At 42.6% G+C, this 20,938-nt stretch overlaps 4 protein-coding genes across 6 annotated transcripts in view; 1 reads left to right on the top strand and 3 right to left on the bottom strand.

Annotated features, from left to right (window-relative positions):
• The window catches only part of ccdc146 (coiled-coil domain containing 146), a 52,109-nt gene extending 45,432 nt beyond the window's left edge, over positions 1–6,677 (bottom strand). The window contains exons 1-2 of one of the 2 annotated variants that reach the window (XM_052056093.1): positions 6,630–6,677; positions 6,037–6,136 (exon numbers count right to left, since the gene is read on the bottom strand). The gene's annotated coding sequence lies outside the window, so the exon portion shown is untranslated. Of the gene's footprint in view, positions 1–401; positions 552–6,036; positions 6,137–6,629 lie in introns of those variants that run through there. The other variant, XM_052056094.1, reaches the window with a different exon arrangement.
• Positions 300–3,409, bottom strand: LOC127594199 (ras-related protein Rab-19-like). Its single transcript, XM_052056238.1, has 4 exons — positions 2,656–3,409; positions 1,428–1,611; positions 955–1,058; positions 300–812 (listed from the first exon to the last, which is right to left on the bottom strand). The coding sequence occupies exons 1-4, from the start codon at positions 2,848–2,850 to the stop codon at positions 624–626; spliced, it is 672 nt and encodes a 223-aa protein (XP_051912198.1). The 5' UTR covers positions 2,851–3,409; the 3' UTR covers positions 300–623.
• Positions 3,770–7,952, top strand: LOC127594190 (tetraspanin-8-like). The gene is made up of 9 exons (XM_052056224.1): positions 3,770–4,417; positions 5,090–5,155; positions 5,504–5,617; positions 5,721–5,795; positions 5,855–5,953; positions 6,040–6,126; positions 6,875–6,934; positions 7,009–7,092; positions 7,172–7,952. The coding sequence occupies exons 1-9, from the start codon at positions 4,232–4,234 to the stop codon at positions 7,274–7,276; spliced, it is 876 nt and encodes a 291-aa protein (XP_051912184.1). The 5' UTR covers positions 3,770–4,231; the 3' UTR covers positions 7,277–7,952.
• A 659-nt stretch (positions 7,953–8,611) lies between these two features.
• Positions 8,612–12,677, bottom strand: LOC127594194 (tetraspanin-8-like). Of its 2 annotated transcripts, none has more exons than XM_052056230.1 (9): positions 12,456–12,677; positions 10,815–10,880; positions 10,218–10,334; positions 10,053–10,127; positions 9,868–9,963; positions 9,709–9,798; positions 9,064–9,132; positions 8,904–8,987; positions 8,612–8,813 (listed from the first exon to the last, which is right to left on the bottom strand). In XM_052056230.1, the coding sequence occupies exons 2-9, from the start codon at positions 10,863–10,865 to the stop codon at positions 8,679–8,681; spliced, it is 717 nt and encodes a 238-aa protein (XP_051912190.1). In that variant the 5' UTR covers positions 10,866–10,880; positions 12,456–12,677; the 3' UTR covers positions 8,612–8,678. The 2 variants fall into 2 exon arrangements, with proteins under 2 accessions (XP_051912190.1, XP_051912189.1); XM_052056229.1 differs by lacking the exon at positions 12,456–12,677 and adding an exon at positions 11,068–11,346.
• Between the last annotated feature and the right edge of the window lie 8,261 nt (positions 12,678–20,938).

The following is a 20,938-nucleotide window of genomic DNA, read 5'->3' as shown; positions in this document are numbered from 1 at the left end:
GCCGGCCAACTCTACGAAAATAAAACCACACAGTATTATGATTACTAAGTAATGAAGCCTTTAAAAATGTGACATATTAACATTGTAAACATGGAGGGCGGGGCTGGGGGGGGGGGGGTTAACATTAATCCCACTGTGTTTTGATGTGGATAATTCTTTCAAATAATCTCAAATACCCAGAATGCAGACCCGCTAAGCTGCTTTCACCGAATTGCATAACATTTACCAGCTTTTGAGGCCGAAGGCTGATCGCGCTCAGAATCTCCGCTATTGACTTCATCACAATGAGTTTCACAGTGTAGATTTTTTTTCCACATTTAATAAAATCTGAATCATCATTACGATCACAACAGAAAAAAAAAATCAACAATCGTTTATGGAACATTTATGTCCACTGTCACCTGTTCTCCAGTTTCCTCCAGACAGGGAAACAGGTCAAACACTGGGCGCGATCATCATTCGTTGCGTCATGAAAACTTCTGATCTTAAGAGAAGGAAGAACTATTTAAAGTCTCTGGATTGATTCTTCAAAGCTTCAACAATCACCTCCTGAGTAACGCTCATTCATTCTTATTGTCCTGATTGGCATCCATTTGTCATCGTGTGTTCCCTACAGGACATCCTCAACAACACGACTTCTTGTCCGCCGATGTGAAGGCGCCCACAGTGCCGTTCACCGGACGGGAATTAGTCCTGAGGAGTTGTCGGGGCATGCCAAAGCTTTCCAGCTCATCTTGCTGGACCTGAAGGCCGTTACGAGACAGGAGCTCTCTCGCCATCAACATGAAGCTCTCCTCTACATTCTGACCCTCCTGGACAGACACATATGGAACACCGACCATGTGCTAGAACACTTTTTCCACACTAGTAGACCGACTGTGTTTTTTTCCCATAATGATATAATATTTCTACAAGTGAGTTGTTTTTTTTTTTTTTTTGCTATGTATATTTCACCTTGGCAGATGTTTCCAGCGCAGCAAGTGCACCCCTTTCTTTTGCGATAATGCAGGCCTCCTCAAACAGAACCTCACGCTCGTCCTCCAAATCGCATTTGTTACCTGGGTGGACGGGGACAGAAATTAATACAACATATAAATACTTGTTATGACATGTCTATATTATATATAGAAAAAATTATATATATTTTTTACGACTATCCACCGTTCACTGAAATCCCTTGGTGCCAAGAACTATGTTAAAATAAGACGAGGAGCTTCATTTAGTCATGCCATAGCCCCGTCCAATACAAAAGTAACGCTTTGCCGCCATCTTGCGGCATCTACAGGCAATAATAAACCTTTTGGATAGGCAATTACCGCTTGCAGATCTCCAACCAGAGATGCATAGAACATTTCTAAACATTCAAATGAAAACATTTTATTTCACAACACTGCCATCTGCTGGGATGTGGGAAAGCGCACACTCACCAATGAGAACCAGCACCACGTTGGCCGCCCCGTAGAGCTCCACCTCGTGTATCCAGTCGCTCACTGACTCAAAAGTGGTGCGTCGCGTGATGTCATAGGTGATCATGGCGCCGTGAGCGCTGCGGTAGTAGCTCTGAGTGATGGTTCGGAAGCGTTCCTGTCCCGCCGTGTCCCACACTTGCATCTGTTCAACACAGTATTAATCACACTCGGTGCTTGAGCAGACGATTCAACTCCTGCACTGCAGTCAAAACGAAGTACTTTGTTTCACACTAAAACATGTTAAATCGAGACAGCTAGCATGAATGTTAGCATGGATGTTTATCATCCACACACACGAACGAGTTTTTGTGAAGTACCCTGAGGGCCACATGACATACAAAGAAATATCTAGCTAGATCGTTGGATCGCTGGCTAGATAAGGAGCGTGGGGGGGGGGGGGTTGGTGAAGTCCCCTGAGGGCCATATGCCATACACAGAAATAGCTAGCTAGATAGTTAGATAGCTAGCTTGATAAAGAGTAATGCGATTTGTTAGCTTGTCGATGTTTCCCATTTTGAGCTGGAGTTAAGCTAGCGGATTTCGAGGCAACATTATCTAGCATCTATGTTGTATACAGCTGCTTGTTTTTAAACGAGCAAGTCAAAGCAAGCAAAAATGTCCCAACGACAGCGCGTTTCTTCGAAAAACTCTAACCTGGGGTCACTTGTTTTTCAAGATACCGTCGTTGTATAACTGCCTGAGTCATTTTTAACTGTGTCATATTTATCTGGTTGACGAATACATTTTTAACACCGCGTTAACTTTTTGCGGAACCAATCATGATGCAGCTCATCTACTTATCAACGGTTCCTTCGCCGAGGCGCCACGCAAAGGAACCTGAACAACCGGTTCTCGGTTCCAGTTGCCAGTCGGGCTTGTTTTGGACACTCAGCCCAAAATCTCCCTTGTAAATAAAGCTCAACAAAGTTGCGCTTGATTGGTTTTGAGGCCTTTTGAGACCTGTTTGAGTTCAGTCGTATTCGTGCGGCAAACAGCTGACACCGCCAAATACCATAACAAAGGCAAAACAAAAACAAAAAAACAGGGTCTAATTCGAGTGCTTCCTCATGCTTAATCTTTGCTATCAGCAATCACATGTTGGGACTTTTGCCAGACTTTGTCTTGAATTAATTAAATATAAAACCTCCCTTAAGGCTTCTTCAATGGAAATCAATATGCTACTGACCTTGACTTTCTTGCCTTCAATATCCAAAGTGCGCACGGTGAAATCCACCCCAATGGTGTTCTGCTGCTTCTCTGAAAAAACTCCAGACTTGAAGTTCTGGACCACGCAGGTTTTCCCCACATTGGAGTCTCCGATCAGGATAATCTTGAACAGGTAGTCAAAGGAGTCGTCATGTTCCGTTCCTGGGTTCTGCATCCTGGAGGAACTTGGTATTGGGGGACAGGGGGAGCGGACGGCAGGGGTTGGTGGGCCCAATTCTTGGGCTGTGGGGATGCCGAGTGATGTTTGGGGAAAGTCAATTTGCAGAATCAAATATGTCTCACCGCAGGGTAAATTGGAGGAAACGTTTTCACATTGATCCCGTCCGACCGGTTCCTGACGACTGTTTGTCAAGGTGTCAAAAGATTCCGCTCAAAGGTCAACAATTTCTTCACATTTTCTTTGTGGTTTCCAAAATTTCGATCCTTTTTGCCTTCGTCTTTGTCTTCTGTTGTCAGGTGGTGACCCTCTTCCGCAACCGCAGCAAAACGCACATCTTTGAATTCCTGGGCCTCCGGAGTCGATCCACTTGACAGAATGTTCTTTTGCATTCAGAGAACCAACACAAAAAAAATTTGCTTTTTTTCCTCTGCGATGCACTTTGCCGTCTTATCCGCCTGTTATTCCTTTACTTTTCTTCCCGCAACAGTACAATCAACCCGCTTATAGCGACTTCAGTTCGTCCCTCCCCTCTGTCACGCTCTCTTCATAGCACCTGTGGAAACAATAGAATCCCGCCCTACCTGTTTGAGAGACAACAATGTCACTGTTCCTTTAAGACTGCTGGATTGTGGGAAGTGAAGTTCACCTGTCCCAAAACTCATTTGAATAGCAAGTGTCATATTTGACAGTTGATCGAAAGATGAGCAACATTTGGAATATCCCTGAATTCTGCTCAAGTCATACGTTAATAGATTATTTTGACACCAACATAGGGGATAATGTCACCATTATGCATGTGGCATGCAACCACCATGTTGTCAAAATTATTTTCGCAAAAAGGCCAAATACAAACAAACAACAACACGCTGCAATTTTTTTATGCTACTTTTTTGGGGTTTGGGTTTGTACCTCATGGAGTCGCCTTCTAGAGAATAGCGCCTGAGCGCGATGAATATAATATCTCAATACCAAATTTTTGACAAAAAAAAGGAAAAAAATGACAACAAATTAATCAGACGGTTAATTTAAAAACTATATAATGCATCTACCAAAAATATTAGAGTGCATGAATAAAGGTACAAACAATGGTCAAATTCGGCCATGGAAGGCACTTGTTTTCAAAACTGAGATTTAAATTACAAAAAAACAAAAAAAAACACTAGAGGTTCGCCATGCCCAAGATTATCCATAAAAGAAAGAAAACACAACTTACGAAACAATTTAACAGTCTAATTCTAACATAAAAGAGAAAAGACACCGGACCTCCTTTCGGTTACGTCACACGTACCGTTATCCCGTCGATAGCAAGATTTCCGAGTGTCCGCGAATCCGGCAACATCCAGCGCATCACTGTGACGTCCTCGCACGCGTTCGAATGCCGTTCCGTCCGAAACATCACCAGCACGCATCTTTGCCCGTTCTCCTTCTACCGTGTGCTTTCGGGGCGTTGTCAAAACTGGGGGTCTGCGGCGGTGGCGACATGCAGCGGAACGCGGTGGTCGTGGTGGCGGATAAAACCAGCCTGAAGAGGCCGTTCATTTTCGCCTGCGCCGTCAACATGGTAAGGATGAATTGATGCAACTTGGGCGAAAAGAGCCCCAGGATATGAGCGCATTGTGCACTGCTGCTTTCATTATCGCGGGGTGGCAACATTCGCCGGCTCGACTCGAATAGAAATTACGGGTGACGTCACGTGGAGGCCATCCATCAGAATGCACATTTATTGAATGTGCTGCCGCCGAAGCCAAAACGACATTGAAGCAATTCTTCGGGTTATTTGGTTGTTTCAAAACCAGAAAACATTTATACAGTATAACTTAATTCAGGAAGGAAGGAATTTGAAACCCTGACACTGGCCTTGAAAACGTAATCACATTTTAAAACCATGTAGCCCTTGCTTGAAACCGTCATTTAAACACTAATATGACATATTCACAGTATAAACGATTCAGTTAATATGTATTGTGCATAAGCTCATAAAAACCCACCACGAATGTGCTGAAAAGTTGACTACAACTCGACTCTTCCGAGGTAGTAATTATTTTATGCACCGCTAGAGGGAGCCCGCACTTGGAGAATCACTGATTTATATTTTTTTGCAAAATGACGTCAATTATTGTGATGCATTGTGATGAAAAACAGGCAGTTAGGTTGCGCTCTTTAAAAATAAGCATCGAGAAACCCATGAGATTTCGGTTCATCCTCATAGTAATTCTGTGTTACCTCCCCCAAGGCTCTGTGCTTCTTCATGCTGACCATGACAGCGGTGGGCCACCGGGACCTCTTGCAAGCGGGACAGGTGGGACTCCTTATGTGTTTATCGTTGGGGGTTGAGGGGTGGGCGGAGCTTTTCTCGTCCACTGGCGTGTCCTCGAGCGAGCCAGGGAATTATAATCACGTCACGTACTCGTGACCCTGAACTTTCACCTCACCCCTCGCCATTTCATGGCCGCGCTGCCTTCGTCACAACCCTCTGACGCACGTTTATTACTACTATAAAATCCAGTTCGAGCTAAATGATGCTTATTATGTTTAACTTGAACCGACAACTAATGTCTTTATGTGACGTAATTATAAAGTGTCATTTTTGATTTGTCGGGGACGCTCGTGCTTCTATAAATCACGAAGTTATTATTTAACTGCTCAGCTGGTGTCCAACGCGTCTGTGGTGATTTTGTACATCCTGGAGATCACCTGCCTGCTGCTGTCCGTGCTCGGCGTGTTCGGAGCCTGCACGGGAAGGAGGTGGTGTTTGATTCTGGTAATTGAAATATTCACTCCCCATGTTGCAAATGTCGGCTGTCAGCGGGGATGGGTCGGCTTTTTTTTTTTCTTCCCCCAACTGTGTGACCTTCCCTGTGCAGTTTGCCGCCGGGATGGCAGCAGCCAGTCAAACAATCATCGTGAAAACGGCGCTAAGCTACCAGGACATTTACGAGGTAGACGACACACTCGATCGCGTATTCATTTACAATCCAATTTAAGAGGCTCTCTTTAGACGGGCGTAGCAAGAGAAGAGTCTAAGTTGCTGTCCATGATGCCTTTGAGTGCCACAAGCAAAGTCAACAGGACTTTGCTTCATAGTATTCAAGCACATGTAAGCGCACGCCATTCATCATTGATGCAGTGTAGTGCCATTTCGACAACTCAAAGGAGTGTATTGTGTGTGTGTGTGCTCACCAGTTTAAATGCTGTGGGCTCATCGAAGGCTACAAAGACTGGGGCACAGCCATCCCTGCTTCTTGTCATTGTCAGTCGCCGGGGAAATGCGTGAGTATCCCTTTAAGATATATGCAGAACAATATCTTATGCACTGTACAACATGCGGGCCTGCAAAATAAAATAAATTTGGAATTGAGGTGCATTTACTCAGTTGAATGCTCAGCTGGAAGATAAACTGTTTGATTAAAATAAAGGAAGGAAATGAATATCTATATTTTTTAAAATATTTCTGAATATTTAATGTATTTCAAAATGTAAAATATTTCTGTCTACTAAAAAGCAGAAAAGGGAGTTGAAATCCTTTTAAGAGACAAAATATCGTTGATTGTTTGAAAGTATCTTCAAATATAAATGTTCATCTGAAGGTTGTTCATTTTCAATATATTTTAGAATTAAGATAAAATACGAAGCATGCCAAGTGATAGACAACTAAAGGAAAGAAATTGAATTTTAAAAAAGTAAATAAGACATTCAGCTCAGATTTGAAACTAGATTCATCAACATAAACCGCATCCTAAAAGGTACGAAAGTCACAAATAACACATATTCACCTGTTCGTGGACCCTCTCAATTCATGGTGAAAATGAAACATTTTAAAGAAAACTTCGACGCTCAAAAGTCATCCATAACCAACAAACATTTTCATTTCCTGTTTAACTTCTTCTTTGGTGACTGTGGAAGTTAATTCCTCGCTTGGGCTTGATTTAACAGCGCCCTCTGTCGCTTCTTGTAAATACTGCCATTAATTTACGTTTGGTTTTTTTTGTTTTTTCATGACATTTTTTTCCCTGATCAGATACGACTGCGAGGCAGCGCCACTCTGGGGGCTCCAAAGAACCAATACGTTTATCAGGAGGTAAATCCTAATAATTACATACAAATTTATGTATTGATTTAGATTTTGTCATTTTTGCTGTGTTAAATTCACAGGCTTGCCTACCAATCTATGTCTCGGCATTGAAACGAGCATTCTCGTTGGCCATGGGAATTAAATTTGGAAGTGGAGTGTTCTGGGTAGGCCCCCCCCCCCACCCCACCCCCATCACGTTGCATCACCATTCAAGCATTAGTGTACAACTTTTTTTTTTTCCAGGCGGTTCTGCTGGTGATGAGCTTAAAGCTGATGGTGCAGATGAAGCGAAAACAGGAATTCATGGCCCTGCTCCAATCCAACCGTTACGTCCCCGGTGCCTTCTAGTCATCACGGAGTGAACCTTCTTTGAATTTGCACATGCAAAACACAATATGCTGTATACCATTAATAACCAGGCCATCATTTAAAATGCACGTAGACCTGACACATAACCCACATGCATTTTGCCTATAAACGATGGTCCCGTTTTAACATTTATCAAGTACAATTATGATCTGTATGATTATCTTAGCAGGTGTTAACCAACATACTATCCCAGCATGCACTGGGGGAATTACATTTCCACACATCCAGACAGGCAGGTATGAATATGTTATCGAAATGTATGTAACCGACACCTTACGTATGTAGGACAGTGTTTGCAATGTTATATAACTGGACCGCGACAGGTTTGAATGGTGAAACAGCAGTACACAGAAATGACTGAGAATGTTAACCGCACGTGTACACACCGGAAACCTCAGTTTGTCTAAAAGCACATGTACGGAGTCATAAAGTGTGATTTTTGCAAACGCTTCTTATTTATTTCACCCATTTCATTTCATTTGAATGGCAAAATGTGTGCATGTGTGCACTTAGAAGCCAACAATGTGTATGCTTGGTGCATTTTTGTTTTTGAGAGTTGCCGCCCCTCCACCAAGTGTGTCAAATGAACATTTAAGGTAATCGGTGATGTAATCGACTTGATTGTAAATAGTGGAAATAAAATGTAATAATTGTTCCCTGTGGGGTTTTTTTAACCAATACACACATGCATAGTTATAAAAAGGTAAAATCCCCATCAATTCATGGTTTAACATTTTCTTTAATTCATCCAAAAACAACAAACGTTACCGTTTCCTGTTTAACTTCGTCTTTGGTGACTGTGGAGGCACATTACTCACTGGGGCTGGTTTAACAGCGCCCTCTGTTGCTTCCTGGTAGCACTGCATTTTGTTTGATTGTAAACAGTGGAAATATCTAATCATTATTCCCTTTGGATTTGTTTGTAAGACACACATTTAGAGTTATAAAATGGTAAAATCGGCATCTTTAAAATGTTCACAAAAAGTTGTACGTTTTTCCCCCCTAATTTTAATCACAATGTAAAAATATATTAAATGATGAACAAAGTTACAGTATCTCAAGCAAAATTCCCCATGTGAATTAAAATTTAAAAGACAAAAATAAAAAATCTTCCAACTGTTGACAGGTAAATTATAATAATAAAAGAGTGGAGCTTGAATGCACCTTAAAGTCAAAACCTTAGGAAACAACCTAAACATTACAGTGAAAACATGATGGAATTCCTTACATGCAAAAAACATTCGAGAAATCCCACACTTGCACCCGATTGCACAAAACACATTCACTAATCAGAGGATGCGTATTTTGGTTAAGTTAAGCTCCGATTCCACACGACAAGAACACACAATGGACGTTAATCATTTCTGGCGCGCCGATACGATCAGGTGAGCTCGGCCGGTTCGGCGAGGACGGCATAGTTGCCCGATTTGGCCTCTCGACTGTACGCCACTACTAACGTGTCCTTTTTCTCTCTCAGCTGACACAAGATGGCGATGCTCAGCGCGCAGGACAACACCTGGGGGAGAAACAAGACGACGACGCGGTGGTTTCAAAGTCCATGCGGCGCCAGGCTGATAGAATTGATGACAATCCGGTGCGTCCGTACCCAAAGTGAAATCAGGCCCATCGAGACGCCCATCATTGTGTTGATGGCCACGTTTAAATGTGAGATTAGTTTCGGAAGACATGGCTGCAAAAGAGACGCACGTTACGATATGATACATACGGCGTGTATATACATGACGTCATGTTCAATAAAATGATACTTGTTTATAAATCATGACTGGCGTGTCCTCTGCGGGCTGAAACAGGCTGCTGTTCCTGGGGGCGGCCACCTGCGAGGTAAATGATAACAACGGGGTTGGTAAACAACTTCTATTTGCGTCATCAAAAAATAAATTTTAAAAAACGATGGCGAACGAAACAGTTTGAACTCTGGTGGCTCAGCGTAATACGTCAATACACAAGAAAGATCCGCCGTTCTTCGCAGAGGATAAAGAATACCGGCCAGTTAGTATTGCTGTATTGTCCATCTGCACGTTGCTACGGTTTGTATTCAAATATCAGTTTGCTCAAAGCATTACAATGACCCCAACGTGGGCGCTAGTTTTCCCAACGAGGGTGTTTTGTATAGCATGCTAGCATAAAGCTTGCGTTTTTGTTTTTTTTGCTCATGGATTTGGCGATGTACGGACGCACAAAGTGTCACTGTGTTTGTTTTCGGTCGAGTTGAACAGTTAACCTCAACTGGGAACGGCGATTAATATCTCACAGACTATTTCGGGAAGAATTGTTTACTATCTGCTGCTTTTTTTGGTTTGTAAACAAAAGGTGCAGATGAGTCAATTGAAGCTATGGATGAGTGAAATCAGGCGGGTTACATAGCGCACGGCGTTATATTTCCGACTTACGCAGTCCTCCACGGCGCCCTTGCACAGGCACGACTCGGAGATGTTGTAGCCCCACTCCACGTAGCCCTGTTGCACTCCGCAGCACTCCAACTAGGAAGCAAACATGACAACAGCGAAGTCCCTCCATTTTCTATTTGCGCCAACTGAGGCCACACCCACTTCGATCTGGGTCTCCGTCAGGATTTTCACATCCACCTCGCTGCTGCTGTTCATTGGCTGCATGCTCAGGTAGAAATTGGACATGAGCTCAATGATCTGCGAAAGAGAGAAGGCGGACCGGTCGGCTTGCCGCGTCGTTCGTCAGACCGGGTGAGAAGAGTGAAGAAAACGCGTGTCGGAATTACCACCGGCCGTACGATCAGCACGTGGACGGCCACGTAAAGTACAAAGATGCTGCACAGGATAATTCCAACTGTGAACTGAGAGATAAACAAACAAACAATAATCCGTCAATGGATATAAAAAGTCTACACACCCCTGTGTGTGTGTGTGTGTGTGTATTCACCCACCACAATGAGCACCCATCGCTTCTCTTTGCAGACACCATACAAGCCGATGATGGGCAGGACCAAAATGGTGATGGACATAGCATACATGGCGTTGATGCCCACAATCATTTCCTCGATCTATTTGGTCAAAGTCAATCTCATGAGGATTCAGTAAGAAATGAAAAAAAAAAAATCTTTGTTATGGTCATGAGTAGCAGACATACTTTTGCTATAAATTTGACAAACAGTGGGCGCTTTGACTCTTTAGTACATTGTCTTAATTGTCTGGCTACATGTGTTGCTGCACCATTGGGTTGAAAGATCTGTTGCTTGTGGGGTGATTCATTTCTTTAACATTAATGCTATTTTCGTTAGCCACCCGTGGCTTTTTGCAATGCGTTTTAGCATGAAGCTAACAGAACTTATATGGACAATTTATTTTTTTTTTTGCTCACAACTCAAATAAAAGTCGCCTGTGAGTCAAGGTGCCACTGTAACCATTAAAAAAAAAAAAAGACAACCAACTATACTTGACTCTTATGTTGATCTCTCCTGTGACGCACTACATTCCCCAAGAGGTCAACCATGAATGACAGTTTGGCAGATAGGAGGCGTTACCTTCTCATCCGCGTGGTACTGCCCGTGGCTGAACAGCGTTCCGGCCAGCATGAGCGCCCCTATGATCTGCGACGAGAAAAAAAGAAAGAAATAGATCAAATCGCTGGCAACACACAATTTGGGACATGCCTTTTTGGGGAGTTTGTAAAATGAATTGGTTGTAAGATCAGTTGCAAGAGCCCTAACAAACCACGACATGCCATGAAGTGTAAACATGTGTAGAAAAAAAAAAGAAAAGAAAAACAGCACTCACCGCCAACAGACTTGCGACAACGATAAAACTCCTTTTCAACCAGATGTTCACTTTCCCCATTTTGGATCTACAGTCCTTCCTGCGGTCTTAAAAACAAACCAAAAACTAGAGTGCCGGCGTCTTCTAAACCCACTGACGTTTGCAGAAGTACAAAACAAAAAAAGAAAAAGCCCCCCCCCCTCCAAAAAAAAAAAGACAAAAAACGCACACCCTCCTCTCAAATGCGACTGTACAGAGGAAACGGGGTTGGGGGTGTGGGCGGGATTAGAACTGCATTGGGGACTTTTTTGGTGGGGGCGAAACGATTTGGGAAGAAAGCCGAACAGATGTGGACATTGTTCATTCATCGCGCTTTGTTTTGTTCCTGATGTGAGGGGGCGCGGTGAAACTCATTCCCAAAACGCTCCCCGACGCTTGAGCTCGTCCTCATTGCACAAAAGCATTTAAATCGAAACCTGATGAGTGTGATTGTGGGGTTTTTTTTTTTTACCGCCCGCTTCCAAAACGAAAAAAAAAAGGGGAAGCGGTTTGCAGACATCCACACTGTCAAGATAACTGTCGGGCTCCAGATACCACTGGAAATAATATTTGTTCCACAAATCCAGTCCAGCCCCCTCCTCATAACATCACGTTTTTGTTATGAAATAGCAACTGTTTAAAATATTTTTAATTAATATATTTTAAATAATATTTTGTATTTTGTTTCTAGCTTTATCACTGCCCAACAAATCTTTTTTTTAAATGTTAGATTTTTTTAAAAAGACCGATGCAAGTATATATTTGTAATTTTTTTTGCACTGATTTCCCATTTCTTTCACATTAGGTTTTTACAATAATCAGAAGAACAAGAATATGTAATGCAGTAATATTTATTAATTAAGCAATTAATTAATAATTCAGCAACTCATGGATTTTTTTTTCAAAAATGTCATCGCTATACATGACAAATCATGGTTAAATCTGTATTGCGCAATCAGCGTAAAAAAATATGTTGAGGGAGACAAAATCGGTTTTTGACCAAAAAGCGGAAAAAATATAACTTTTTTTGGGGGGGTGTTTTTTTGGGGGTGTAAATCCGAAACATGTCAAGCAGACCAGTGGCTCTCCAGCTAATATTTTCTCTTTGCGACACTTCAAACAAGACTTGCTAACTCATTCAGTACCAGCCAATTCTGGACCAAGTCTGAAAAGACGTTTAAAAACGTCTTTGGGAGTGAATGAGTTAAAAATTAGTCACGTGAGCGTCTTGGTGTGACATGTGGCCTCCAGCGGCTCCTTGTGAGTGTTTTCATTTTGTATTTGTGTTTGGTTCGACATGTAATATTTTGGATTGTATCAATCGCTACAAACAAAAGTATGACAGGACTCTTGATACCACAAACACTTACTCCACCCTCGCATTACGTGGAAATGAATGACGAAATCCTGAGGGCTATTCCTCGAACTCCAACATGATGATCGGTCGTCTCTGCAAAATAAAGTACAGCTTGTTCCCGAACTTCAGCAGACAAGAGCTGACCTTCGGGAGGTCACGGCGAGAGCAGAAAACCATCTGCGCAACACGTCACCTTGGTATTCCGTTTACTCCTTCACATGTCACATTTACATAAACAATTGGGGCCAGATTTCCACATGCTTGGCAAGCTTGCACCCCCCGCCGCCCCCGCCACCACCACCACCCCATCCTCCCCCTTTTTTTCCCGCTTCCCATATCACCCCAGGAGGGTTTCTCAGTCGTGGCAAAGCTATGTTGACAAAAATGTCCCCGTCCACCGTGGGCAAAGAGACAACACGGATGGCAGGGAGGTTAAACGCGACAGGTTACGATTGCCGCGGGTGCCTGGCGAGAGTCGTAAAAGCGTCCAAACATTTGCCGCGGGCACTCTGGGTGCAAATGAGAAACGGTAAGAAAACTGGCACGACGACGGTAACCCGACATACTGTAAGAGGGCATAACACCTCTCGGAAGCGGTTCGCTGTGGACCACCAACATTTTTTATTTTTTTAAAAAGATTTTTATTTTATTTTTAAATTATTTATTTTGACTTTCGTTTTTTTCAATTCAGCTACTTTTCATTGTTTTTTAGAAGAGGTTTTTATTTTTTATTTTTTCAATCTTTTTTTGTTTTAGTTGACCTTTTATTTGCTTGAGTTTTAGTTTTAGTTTTTTTGTTGTTGTTAAACTGTGGCCAAGTATTGTGTAGTACTGCAAACTACAATTATCAGATCTTTAAAATGAACCCAAAAGTTCACGTAGGACAAATCTGGAGGATATTTTGGCTAAAATTACAACGACGCAAAGCACTCCGAAATAAACCTAAAAGTGTTTTTATTTTATTTTATTTTTTATGTTACACAATGGCCAAGTCGTTGACCTAACATGAACCTGAGCACATCCCGTGCTGTTACATTTCACGTCCCTTTTTGTGGTCTCTACAGCCAAACTTGAAAATTGTGTCCATGCCGCGCATGCGCAAAACACAACCGGTGCTGTACTTGAGACGAGTGGAACCCCCCCGCCCCAAAAAAAACAAACATTAAAAAAAAACAATGTCGCTACGGTAACCCCAAGCTCACCCACTGCTTCGACGGCAGATGCGCATTAGTCATAATATGATCAACATGCCAAATGCACGAAGTTTGAAGCGAAGTTATGCAAGCTTTTGGGATGGCTGAACAATCAGGAAGTGGAACCTTTAGAGCCGTCTTTGATTAGCATTGCGACTTCTTTTCAAGGTTGGATCATGTGAACGCCGTTAGCACTGTCAGCAATTAGTCACGGATTGTTGGACTGTGAAGAGGAAAACACAAAAAAAAAAGTTGTCGCGTCTGCGATTAGTATTTTGATTTATGACGGAATTGTCGAGAAACAGCTGGAGCCGCGGCGGTAGTGAACTCAACTCAAATAAATCGACCTTTGATTCTATTTTCAAAGACAAGCGATGTGATTTAAGCCTTCCAGCGTCAACAGCTCAAGACTTGGGAGTTGTTGAAAAGATTCTTCAAGGCGGTCGATGATAAGTACTACACATAAATTATTCGTCAAACTATGACGGTCTATGGAGGAACTGCACTTACAATTCTTTTTTTTTTTTTTTTTCAGCATTACTGAAGATTAGCTGTCAGTTTTAGTTTGGTGAACTCATTCAGTTTGATGGAATTATTATTAAAAATGAATCCATTTTTATGACCTATTTCAACTCTAATGTATTTTCCCCAAATATAATTCAATGTTACATTTAATTGTTGAATTGAAAATGTATATGTAAAAATACTTTACTGTAATTTTGAATCATTATTTGATGTAAATTACATTTTAATTAAAAAAACTTCTCTGGATCATTTTATATTTCCTTTATTCTAAGCATTCACTTAAAATGTTTTTTTTTTTTGTCAAAGTAATTTTACAATATTTTTTTGTAGGTTGGAAATCACGCCAAATCTTTCTATGGGACCCATCCAGACATGTTTCAGAAAAAAATATATTTTGACTCGCTGATGCTCTTGGCAGTAGTTGTCACGCGGGCTCCCTCTAGTGGTATAAAAATAATCTCTGGTGTTCCGTTATAAACGACGACACTAACTTTTAGGTACAACGCATGCCAGTTTAATCTTCAAATGATTTGTTTTTTTTTAAATTTTTCTAATATCAAATCACAGTGTAAATATTCAGATTGGGCAAAATGTTACAGTGTTTCATAAAAGTATGTATCATTTTTTTTAAGTCATCAGGCTTGTCATCACGATGAAACTAACTGTACACGTTACCCAATTTGTCTCCAGAAAAATTCTTGTGGAAAACTTCTGTGTATAGTACGCAGTATCTAACATTTTTGTTGTTTTAAAGTGCTGTGTGCAGGCATGTCCACAAGAGGGCAGTAAAGTCACGCCAGAAATATGAGATGAGATTCAAACTTAATTGGAAGTTGATTTGAACAGCGACCTGAAAGAATAAAGTAACTTTTTTGGGGTGGAGGGGGGGGATATGAAATTAAAGTAACAACAACCTTTTTTGACTTAGCATAAGCAATTATTTTTATTGTTTTGAATTTATTTAGGTCGTTATGGGTTTCACGTCGCATATACGGCTCGTTTATGGTTTTGCAACCCGCGGAAAAAGTGAGTTTGATGACCCAGAGACCAGCAATTATGCGTCGTCAGTGGTGCGTTTGAATCGAAAAACCCTTTCCAATTTCCTTCAAATCTATCTTCCGTAACCCGGTCGCTTGCTTTGTCGTGAGTGTTCCTTGTTGCCATGGCGCCACAAGGATGAATGGTGTTTGAAGGGCAAATGGAGGGAAAGGCCCCCCCCCCCCCAAAAAAAACATTTGAATTCGACGAGATCGCTGGAAAGAAGGAGCCCGTGCACACACACATATACACAATAAAACAACATATATAGTGTTGCAAAAAAAAATTAAAAAGAAGCTTGGAAAGCAAGATTGATTGACTTATTTTGTGCGGTGGGAGACGGGGCCGATCCCATGCAACCGATACAGTGCACAGACAGCGAAAAGAACAGGATCATGTATCACACCAGTTGAATGAATAAAAGCAGCAGTCGGGAACAGCAGACGGAAAAATGGCAAGCACTCTGACAATCATTTTAGGATGAAGTTATCTGAAGATTACAGTTGGAAATGTCAAGATTAGTTTACTTAATTATTTAATACTTTGTGGCCTTTTTTTTCTTTATCTTGCGCTTGCACTAAGACTCCATAGGTTAGAAAAACTAGAAATAACAAACCTGTTTGCAAAACTAATTAAAAGTAAATGAGTTATTTTTTTTTAAAGTCAAATTACGGCGACTTGATTTCCTGTGCAAGTCCACTTTTTTCTTGCAACAAGCAAGTCTTTAATTTTCATTGTATTCTATTGATTTTTTTTTTCAATTTCCATTAGCGATGTTCTTTTCTCAACATTTTTTCAAATAGCTGCCTGCGCGCTTTCAAGCTCATTTTAAAGAATGATTCGAAAAATCTTGAAGGACTTCCTTTCATCGGTCCGCTCATGTTGAAAAGAAAAGAATGCATTTCATACGCTGGAAATCTTTTTCGGTTGAACCCTCCAAGGACGTTTTTTTTTTTCCTTTTTCTTTGCGATTGAACAGAATATCTCCAACTAAAGGTTGACGACTGGAATGCGCCACAGTCGCCATGGCAGCGGCATAAAGGCAGCTTCCAGTAGTTGCCGTGCGAATGGAGCACACTGGTCAACATCAAATTTTAATCAGAGAGGACTTTGTCTCCCTAAATATACTTCTGATGCTGATTTCAGCCTTTTGCTGTACCCTGTAACCTGATAACATTGTGAGATATGTTCATTTATTCGGTTTTAAGTGATGAACAAAACCTGCCAAAATTTTTTAAAAAAAGTTAACTTTGCATCTCTGATTAAAACATTTAACAAAAAAAAATCACAAACACTCCCTAAAAATGTTAAAAATACAGTAGCATACTAGGCCTAAGTGTTCACAATTGAGAAATACATTTTATTCCTAAAAGGTATGTTTCATGTTTTGTAAACCACTGATACATTGTGTACATTTTAAACATTAAAGCTACTAAACAGTCTCAGATACAATACACGCCCGTTAACGACTTTTAAAAATTGTTTAGATTTACTTTGCAACGTTCAGTTTTTTTTTTGTCATGCCACTATTTAAGTGCTGCAATTCACCTCTGCGCCTGTTGCCAAGCAACTCCTGACATTTGAAGGATGCTTGATTTCCACGTAGTTTGTATGCTGTGCACATAAAAAAAAAAACTTTAAAAAAAAATGTGTTTACGTCATCTGTACTCCATCACGCTAAACTATCCGAATAAGGCAGTGCAAAAAACAAAAAAAACAAAAACAGATTACTCACAAAGTGTCTTCCTTAAGGAGCTGGAATAATTACAGGACAGGACAGGACAGGACAGTCGCTCGATTAAATCGACTTTCTGTTTCCAAAGGGCATCTCAGTCCGGCTAAACGAGAGTACGACCATTAGCAGGCGTTAATTCACTTCTTTGCGGCGCCGAATGATTGGATGAACCACTTTTTTTTTTTTTAAGTTAATCTTTTTAATGAAATGATTACATTCACTAAAAAGACATGCAAGGGTCGCTTCCAGTGGGATTGTGCTAATGTAACTTATTTTTTTAAAAATGCAGATTCAAATCTGTTCTTTGCGGATGTATAAATACCTCAGAAATATTAAACAGACTGTCCCTTCCATTTATAATCGCGTGTAAATTCACAAAGTTTCTGTATGTGGTATTTAGCCTAGCATGCTAGCTAAAAGTGTCAGTTAGCTTCGTGTGAGGGGGACAGGTTTAACAACCGAATACAATAATTTATGTGCCACGGCTTCATGCTAGGCGTTGATGGTTTATGATCCTTTCTTTCTAAGTGCTTTGGGACTAACTATACAAGTAAGCCAAGCTAAGATACCCACAATGCTAATTTTTTTTTCTTTTTTTCCCCTCGCCCGATATAGGCGTGAAGATGTGCCGCGCGGCCGAGTCTCTACCTCTGAGTCACATTCCTTCCACTCTCATCCCACTCAAACACAGACGGCGCCTTCAGCTGCGAATGTGATGCCAGTGATACATTCAGACGCCGGTAATCAAATGATGCTAATGAAACAAAGAGGCCCGCAGCGCCTCCGGGCACCAGTCCGTCTGAGCTGATAAACACGAGCCATTTCGACCGAGAGGCATTCTCGATATGCGGGCAGCTGGTGACATACTTTTCCCGCTTGGGAAGAACAGGAAGAAAAAATCAACTATTCGAAGGCACCGACATTTAGAGCCATTGGCAGATTCCTCACCGGTTTGATTGATAGCTGATCGGCTTTTGTGGTCAAATGAAGTGATCTCATAATTTGAGAATGTTGTCGCGGACAATTTCCTTATGTACCTTCATTTGACATTTACTTCTCATTTTAAATCCAAAGGAGTTGACTTACTCTTCCACTTGAAAGTAATTGAACTGGAACACGTAAGAGGGAGCATATCAATTTTATATTGGCCTCGCCTCCACGCCATGCAAACTTCCATAGGGGAAGGATCGGATTGGCAATATTTCTACTTTGCAAATGGCCGCACTTGAAAAATGTCAACATGCTGATTGAAGTGGAGCCACTGGGCAGAAAGACAATCAGTGGAGCGCAGAAGTCTTGACAAGACGCAGCCATTGGCCCTTCAGTATTTTACTAGCTTAAGTGTTGCCACTGACTGCCCTCTGATTGACTGGCGCAGTCTTGACTCGTCGCCGAAAGCAGTAATTTGCCGTGTTTTCATTCAATTGTGTCCGTCTTCTGTAATGGACAGTGTGCCACAATTAGTTAGTGGGTGAGACATCCACTTAAAAACCAAACCAGCCATTTTCACTGTGGCGCGGGTATTGCTAATGTTACACTCGCTCCCTTTTGTCGCGTGTGAGAAGAATCTTTGCCTAAGTGTAGTTCGGGTGTATTTCAATATTCATCTTCCGAGCCGCTTGATCCTCACTCGGGTCGCGGGGGGTGCTGGAGCCTATCCCAGCTGTCTCCGGGCAGTAGGCGGGGGACACCCTGAATCGGTTGCCAGCCAATCGCAGGGCACACAGAGACGAACAACCATTCGCACTCACACTCACACCTAGGGACAATTTAAAGCGCCCAATCAGCCTGCCACGCATGTTTTTGGAATGTGGGAGGAAACCGGAGCACCCGGAGAAAACCCACGCAGGCCCGGGGAGAACATGCAAACTCCACACAGGGAGGCCGGAGCTGGAATCGAACCTCTGCACTGTGAAGCCGACGTGCTAACCACTGGACTACCGGGCCGCCCGTGTATTTCAATGTGAAGTTGAAAAAAAAATGTGCTGATTACCTCAGGCTGACGTTTTCATCCGCCGGTCTGGTGGAGGCCAAAGGTCAAAAATGGTCCCAAATCTGAAAAACAGTGAAAAAAAGCACAACGCCCCACCCCCATCCCAAACAAACAAACACTCACCACTTGATATAACCATCAGACAAGGACAGAACATAAATTAGCGCACACCTGGAGAAAATATAAAGGTCGTCGCTGATTGGTGTAGACACCAGATAGGGGCGGGGCAAGACGCCAGGAAGGGGCGGGGCAGACACCCGTGAAAACAAACCGAGTGTAATACATTAAAAACATTACACGTGACAGACGCCGCCTACAAAAAGCAAGAGACAAGTTCTTTTCCCCACTCCTTGCAAGAGCTTCCCGGCGACAAGCGATGAAAAGCTTTCAGACCATTGCAAATTCCGCCAAGCTAAATTTAGCGCCCAGCGTCGCTCGCGTCGCTTGATGGCGACAGCGCGCTCGGGCTTACCTTGGCTCGACTAGCTCATTAAGGCGCCGCCGAGTGCGGCGGGTCTATGATCTCCCACCCCGCGAGTGACACGGAGGCAGCCGAGCCGGATCAGAGGCTTTTCTGCTGATCAGCTGGAATGTACGAACTAAATATTGCATCGTCTTTTTTTTTTTCTTTCTCTCTCCCGTCAACCCACAGTGCGCCCGTGTTGATCTTTAAGTCTAGTTATCGAAGCTAGATAACACTCTGTCGACGGCGCAACCCACCGTTAATATTTGTACTTTTTCGCCGGCGCAAGCTAATAAAACACAAATCTCTGTCTCATTCCAATGCAAAGACTCATAAAAATGCACCGATACCACACGCACCGATACCACCTCAGCAGCCTGAAAGCGCAACATCCATCCTATGCCCTCTTAACCGTGACTAAAGAAGAGCTAAAAATAAACGGAGGAGTACACATAAGTATCCCACGTGCTCTGAGGAGTGAAAGTGTCGTAATGGGCAGCTGGAGAGGCTGCAGCTTCCTGCGCAGGCGCACCCGCATCCCGCCGCGGTCTTTCCGGCACCGCGCTAGCGCCTAGCGCCGCTGTTTTGTTTGCTCCTTTTCCTAATGATTATAATTACGACGAGCCCCCCCGCCCCGGTGAATCGACGCTGCCGTTTTCCCAGAGTCCCTGCACTTAGCTTCTCCCGCTAAACAATACCCTGGCGGGTTGTCAGTGAGGGGCTCCATGTCACCGCGTGAGTAATTGAGAGTGTTAGCGTGGCTTTTTGGAGTACGTGTGTGTGGTATGAAGCCTGCAAATGGAGCCTCCACTCACGGCCACCTGAGTCACACCGGGCTCTCGAACGCCGGCCTCATTACACGGCACTTAGCGAGATTTGAATGTCACGCGGTGGTATGATCTTGTTTTGCTATACTGTATAGGAGATTAAAAAATGGTTTGGCATCGACGGCGTGTTTTGAACGTGTCACCGTATACGCGGAATCAATTAACTCAGCGTGGGTAAGTGACTGTGTGAATGACGGTTCGTCAAGGTGCTCTTTTCATGTCTTATTATTAAAATGACGGTTCTATCCGTCATTGGCACTTAACGTCAAATTCCAGGTCTAAGCTTTTTTTTTTTTCCTGGACTGAACTTTCAAAAAAAAAAACGTGAATGACAAGCGCGATGAATATTTATGCACGGTATGTACGATCGTCACTGCCGGTCGTTTGTTTCCGGCATCTTTCATTTGAAGAAACTCATCCTGCCTCCTCCCCAGGCATGGGAGTGTGTTGTGGGCGGATGTAGGATGCAGAGGATTCTTTTTTCTCTTGAATTTAAAAAAAAAAAACACACACTCCCGGCCCTAACTGTTTACATCTCCGTGGCACGTCTGTGGCTGTTTCCATGGCGACCCGAGTAAAGATAGTTGGAATGCCTCTGAGATTCACTGCCCCCAAACGGCGCTTAATGTGAGACGTGAGTTGAAGAGCGAATAGGTGAGCACGAACGGGCGGTGAATGGAGATGGCCTTGCTCGCAATGTCTTCCGAAACCCGTTGAAGAAA

The sequence above is a fragment of the Hippocampus zosterae genome, chromosome 21 (assembly GCF_025434085.1).
Source record: "Hippocampus zosterae strain Florida chromosome 21, ASM2543408v3, whole genome shotgun sequence".
Lineage (NCBI taxonomy): Eukaryota > Metazoa > Chordata > Actinopteri > Syngnathiformes > Syngnathidae > Hippocampus > Hippocampus zosterae.
The sequence above is the reverse complement of the archived record's forward strand: the minus strand, read 5'-3'. Positions and strand labels throughout refer to the sequence as shown.

Bases quoted from the DNA above. Each gene is read 5' to 3' on its own strand.
- LOC127594199 (XM_052056238.1), bottom strand. From the start codon at position 2,850: ATGCAGAACCCAGGAACGGAACATGACGACTCCTTTGACTACCTGTTC. The intron at 1,059-1,427 runs GTGAGTGTGCGC...CCGTCCACCCAG, and splicing joins CGTGGTGCTGGTTCTCATTG to GTAACAAATGCGATTTGGAG. The intron at 813-954 runs GTGAAATATACA...GTGTCTGTCCAG, and splicing joins CGCTGGAAACATCTGCCAAG to GAGGGTCAGAATGTAGAGGA.
- LOC127594190 (XM_052056224.1), top strand. From the start codon at position 4,232: ATGCCGTTCCGTCCGAAACATCACCAGCACGCATCTTTGCCCGTTCTC. The intron at 4,418-5,089 runs GTAAGGATGAAT...ACCTCCCCCAAG, and splicing joins TCGCCTGCGCCGTCAACATG to GCTCTGTGCTTCTTCATGCT. The intron at 7,093-7,171 runs GTAGGCCCCCCC...TTTTTTTTCCAG, and splicing joins TTGGAAGTGGAGTGTTCTGG to GCGGTTCTGCTGGTGATGAG.
- LOC127594194 (XM_052056229.1), bottom strand. From the start codon at position 11,127: ATGGGGAAAGTGAACATCTGGTTGAAAAGGAGTTTTATCGTTGTCGCA. The intron at 10,881-11,067 runs GTGAGTGCTGTT...TTCTCGTCGCAG, and splicing joins TTGTCGCAAGTCTGTTGGCG to ATCATAGGGGCGCTCATGCT. The intron at 9,964-10,052 runs GTAATTCCGACA...TCTCTTTCGCAG, and splicing joins TGCTGATCGTACGGCCGGTG to ATCATTGAGCTCATGTCCAA.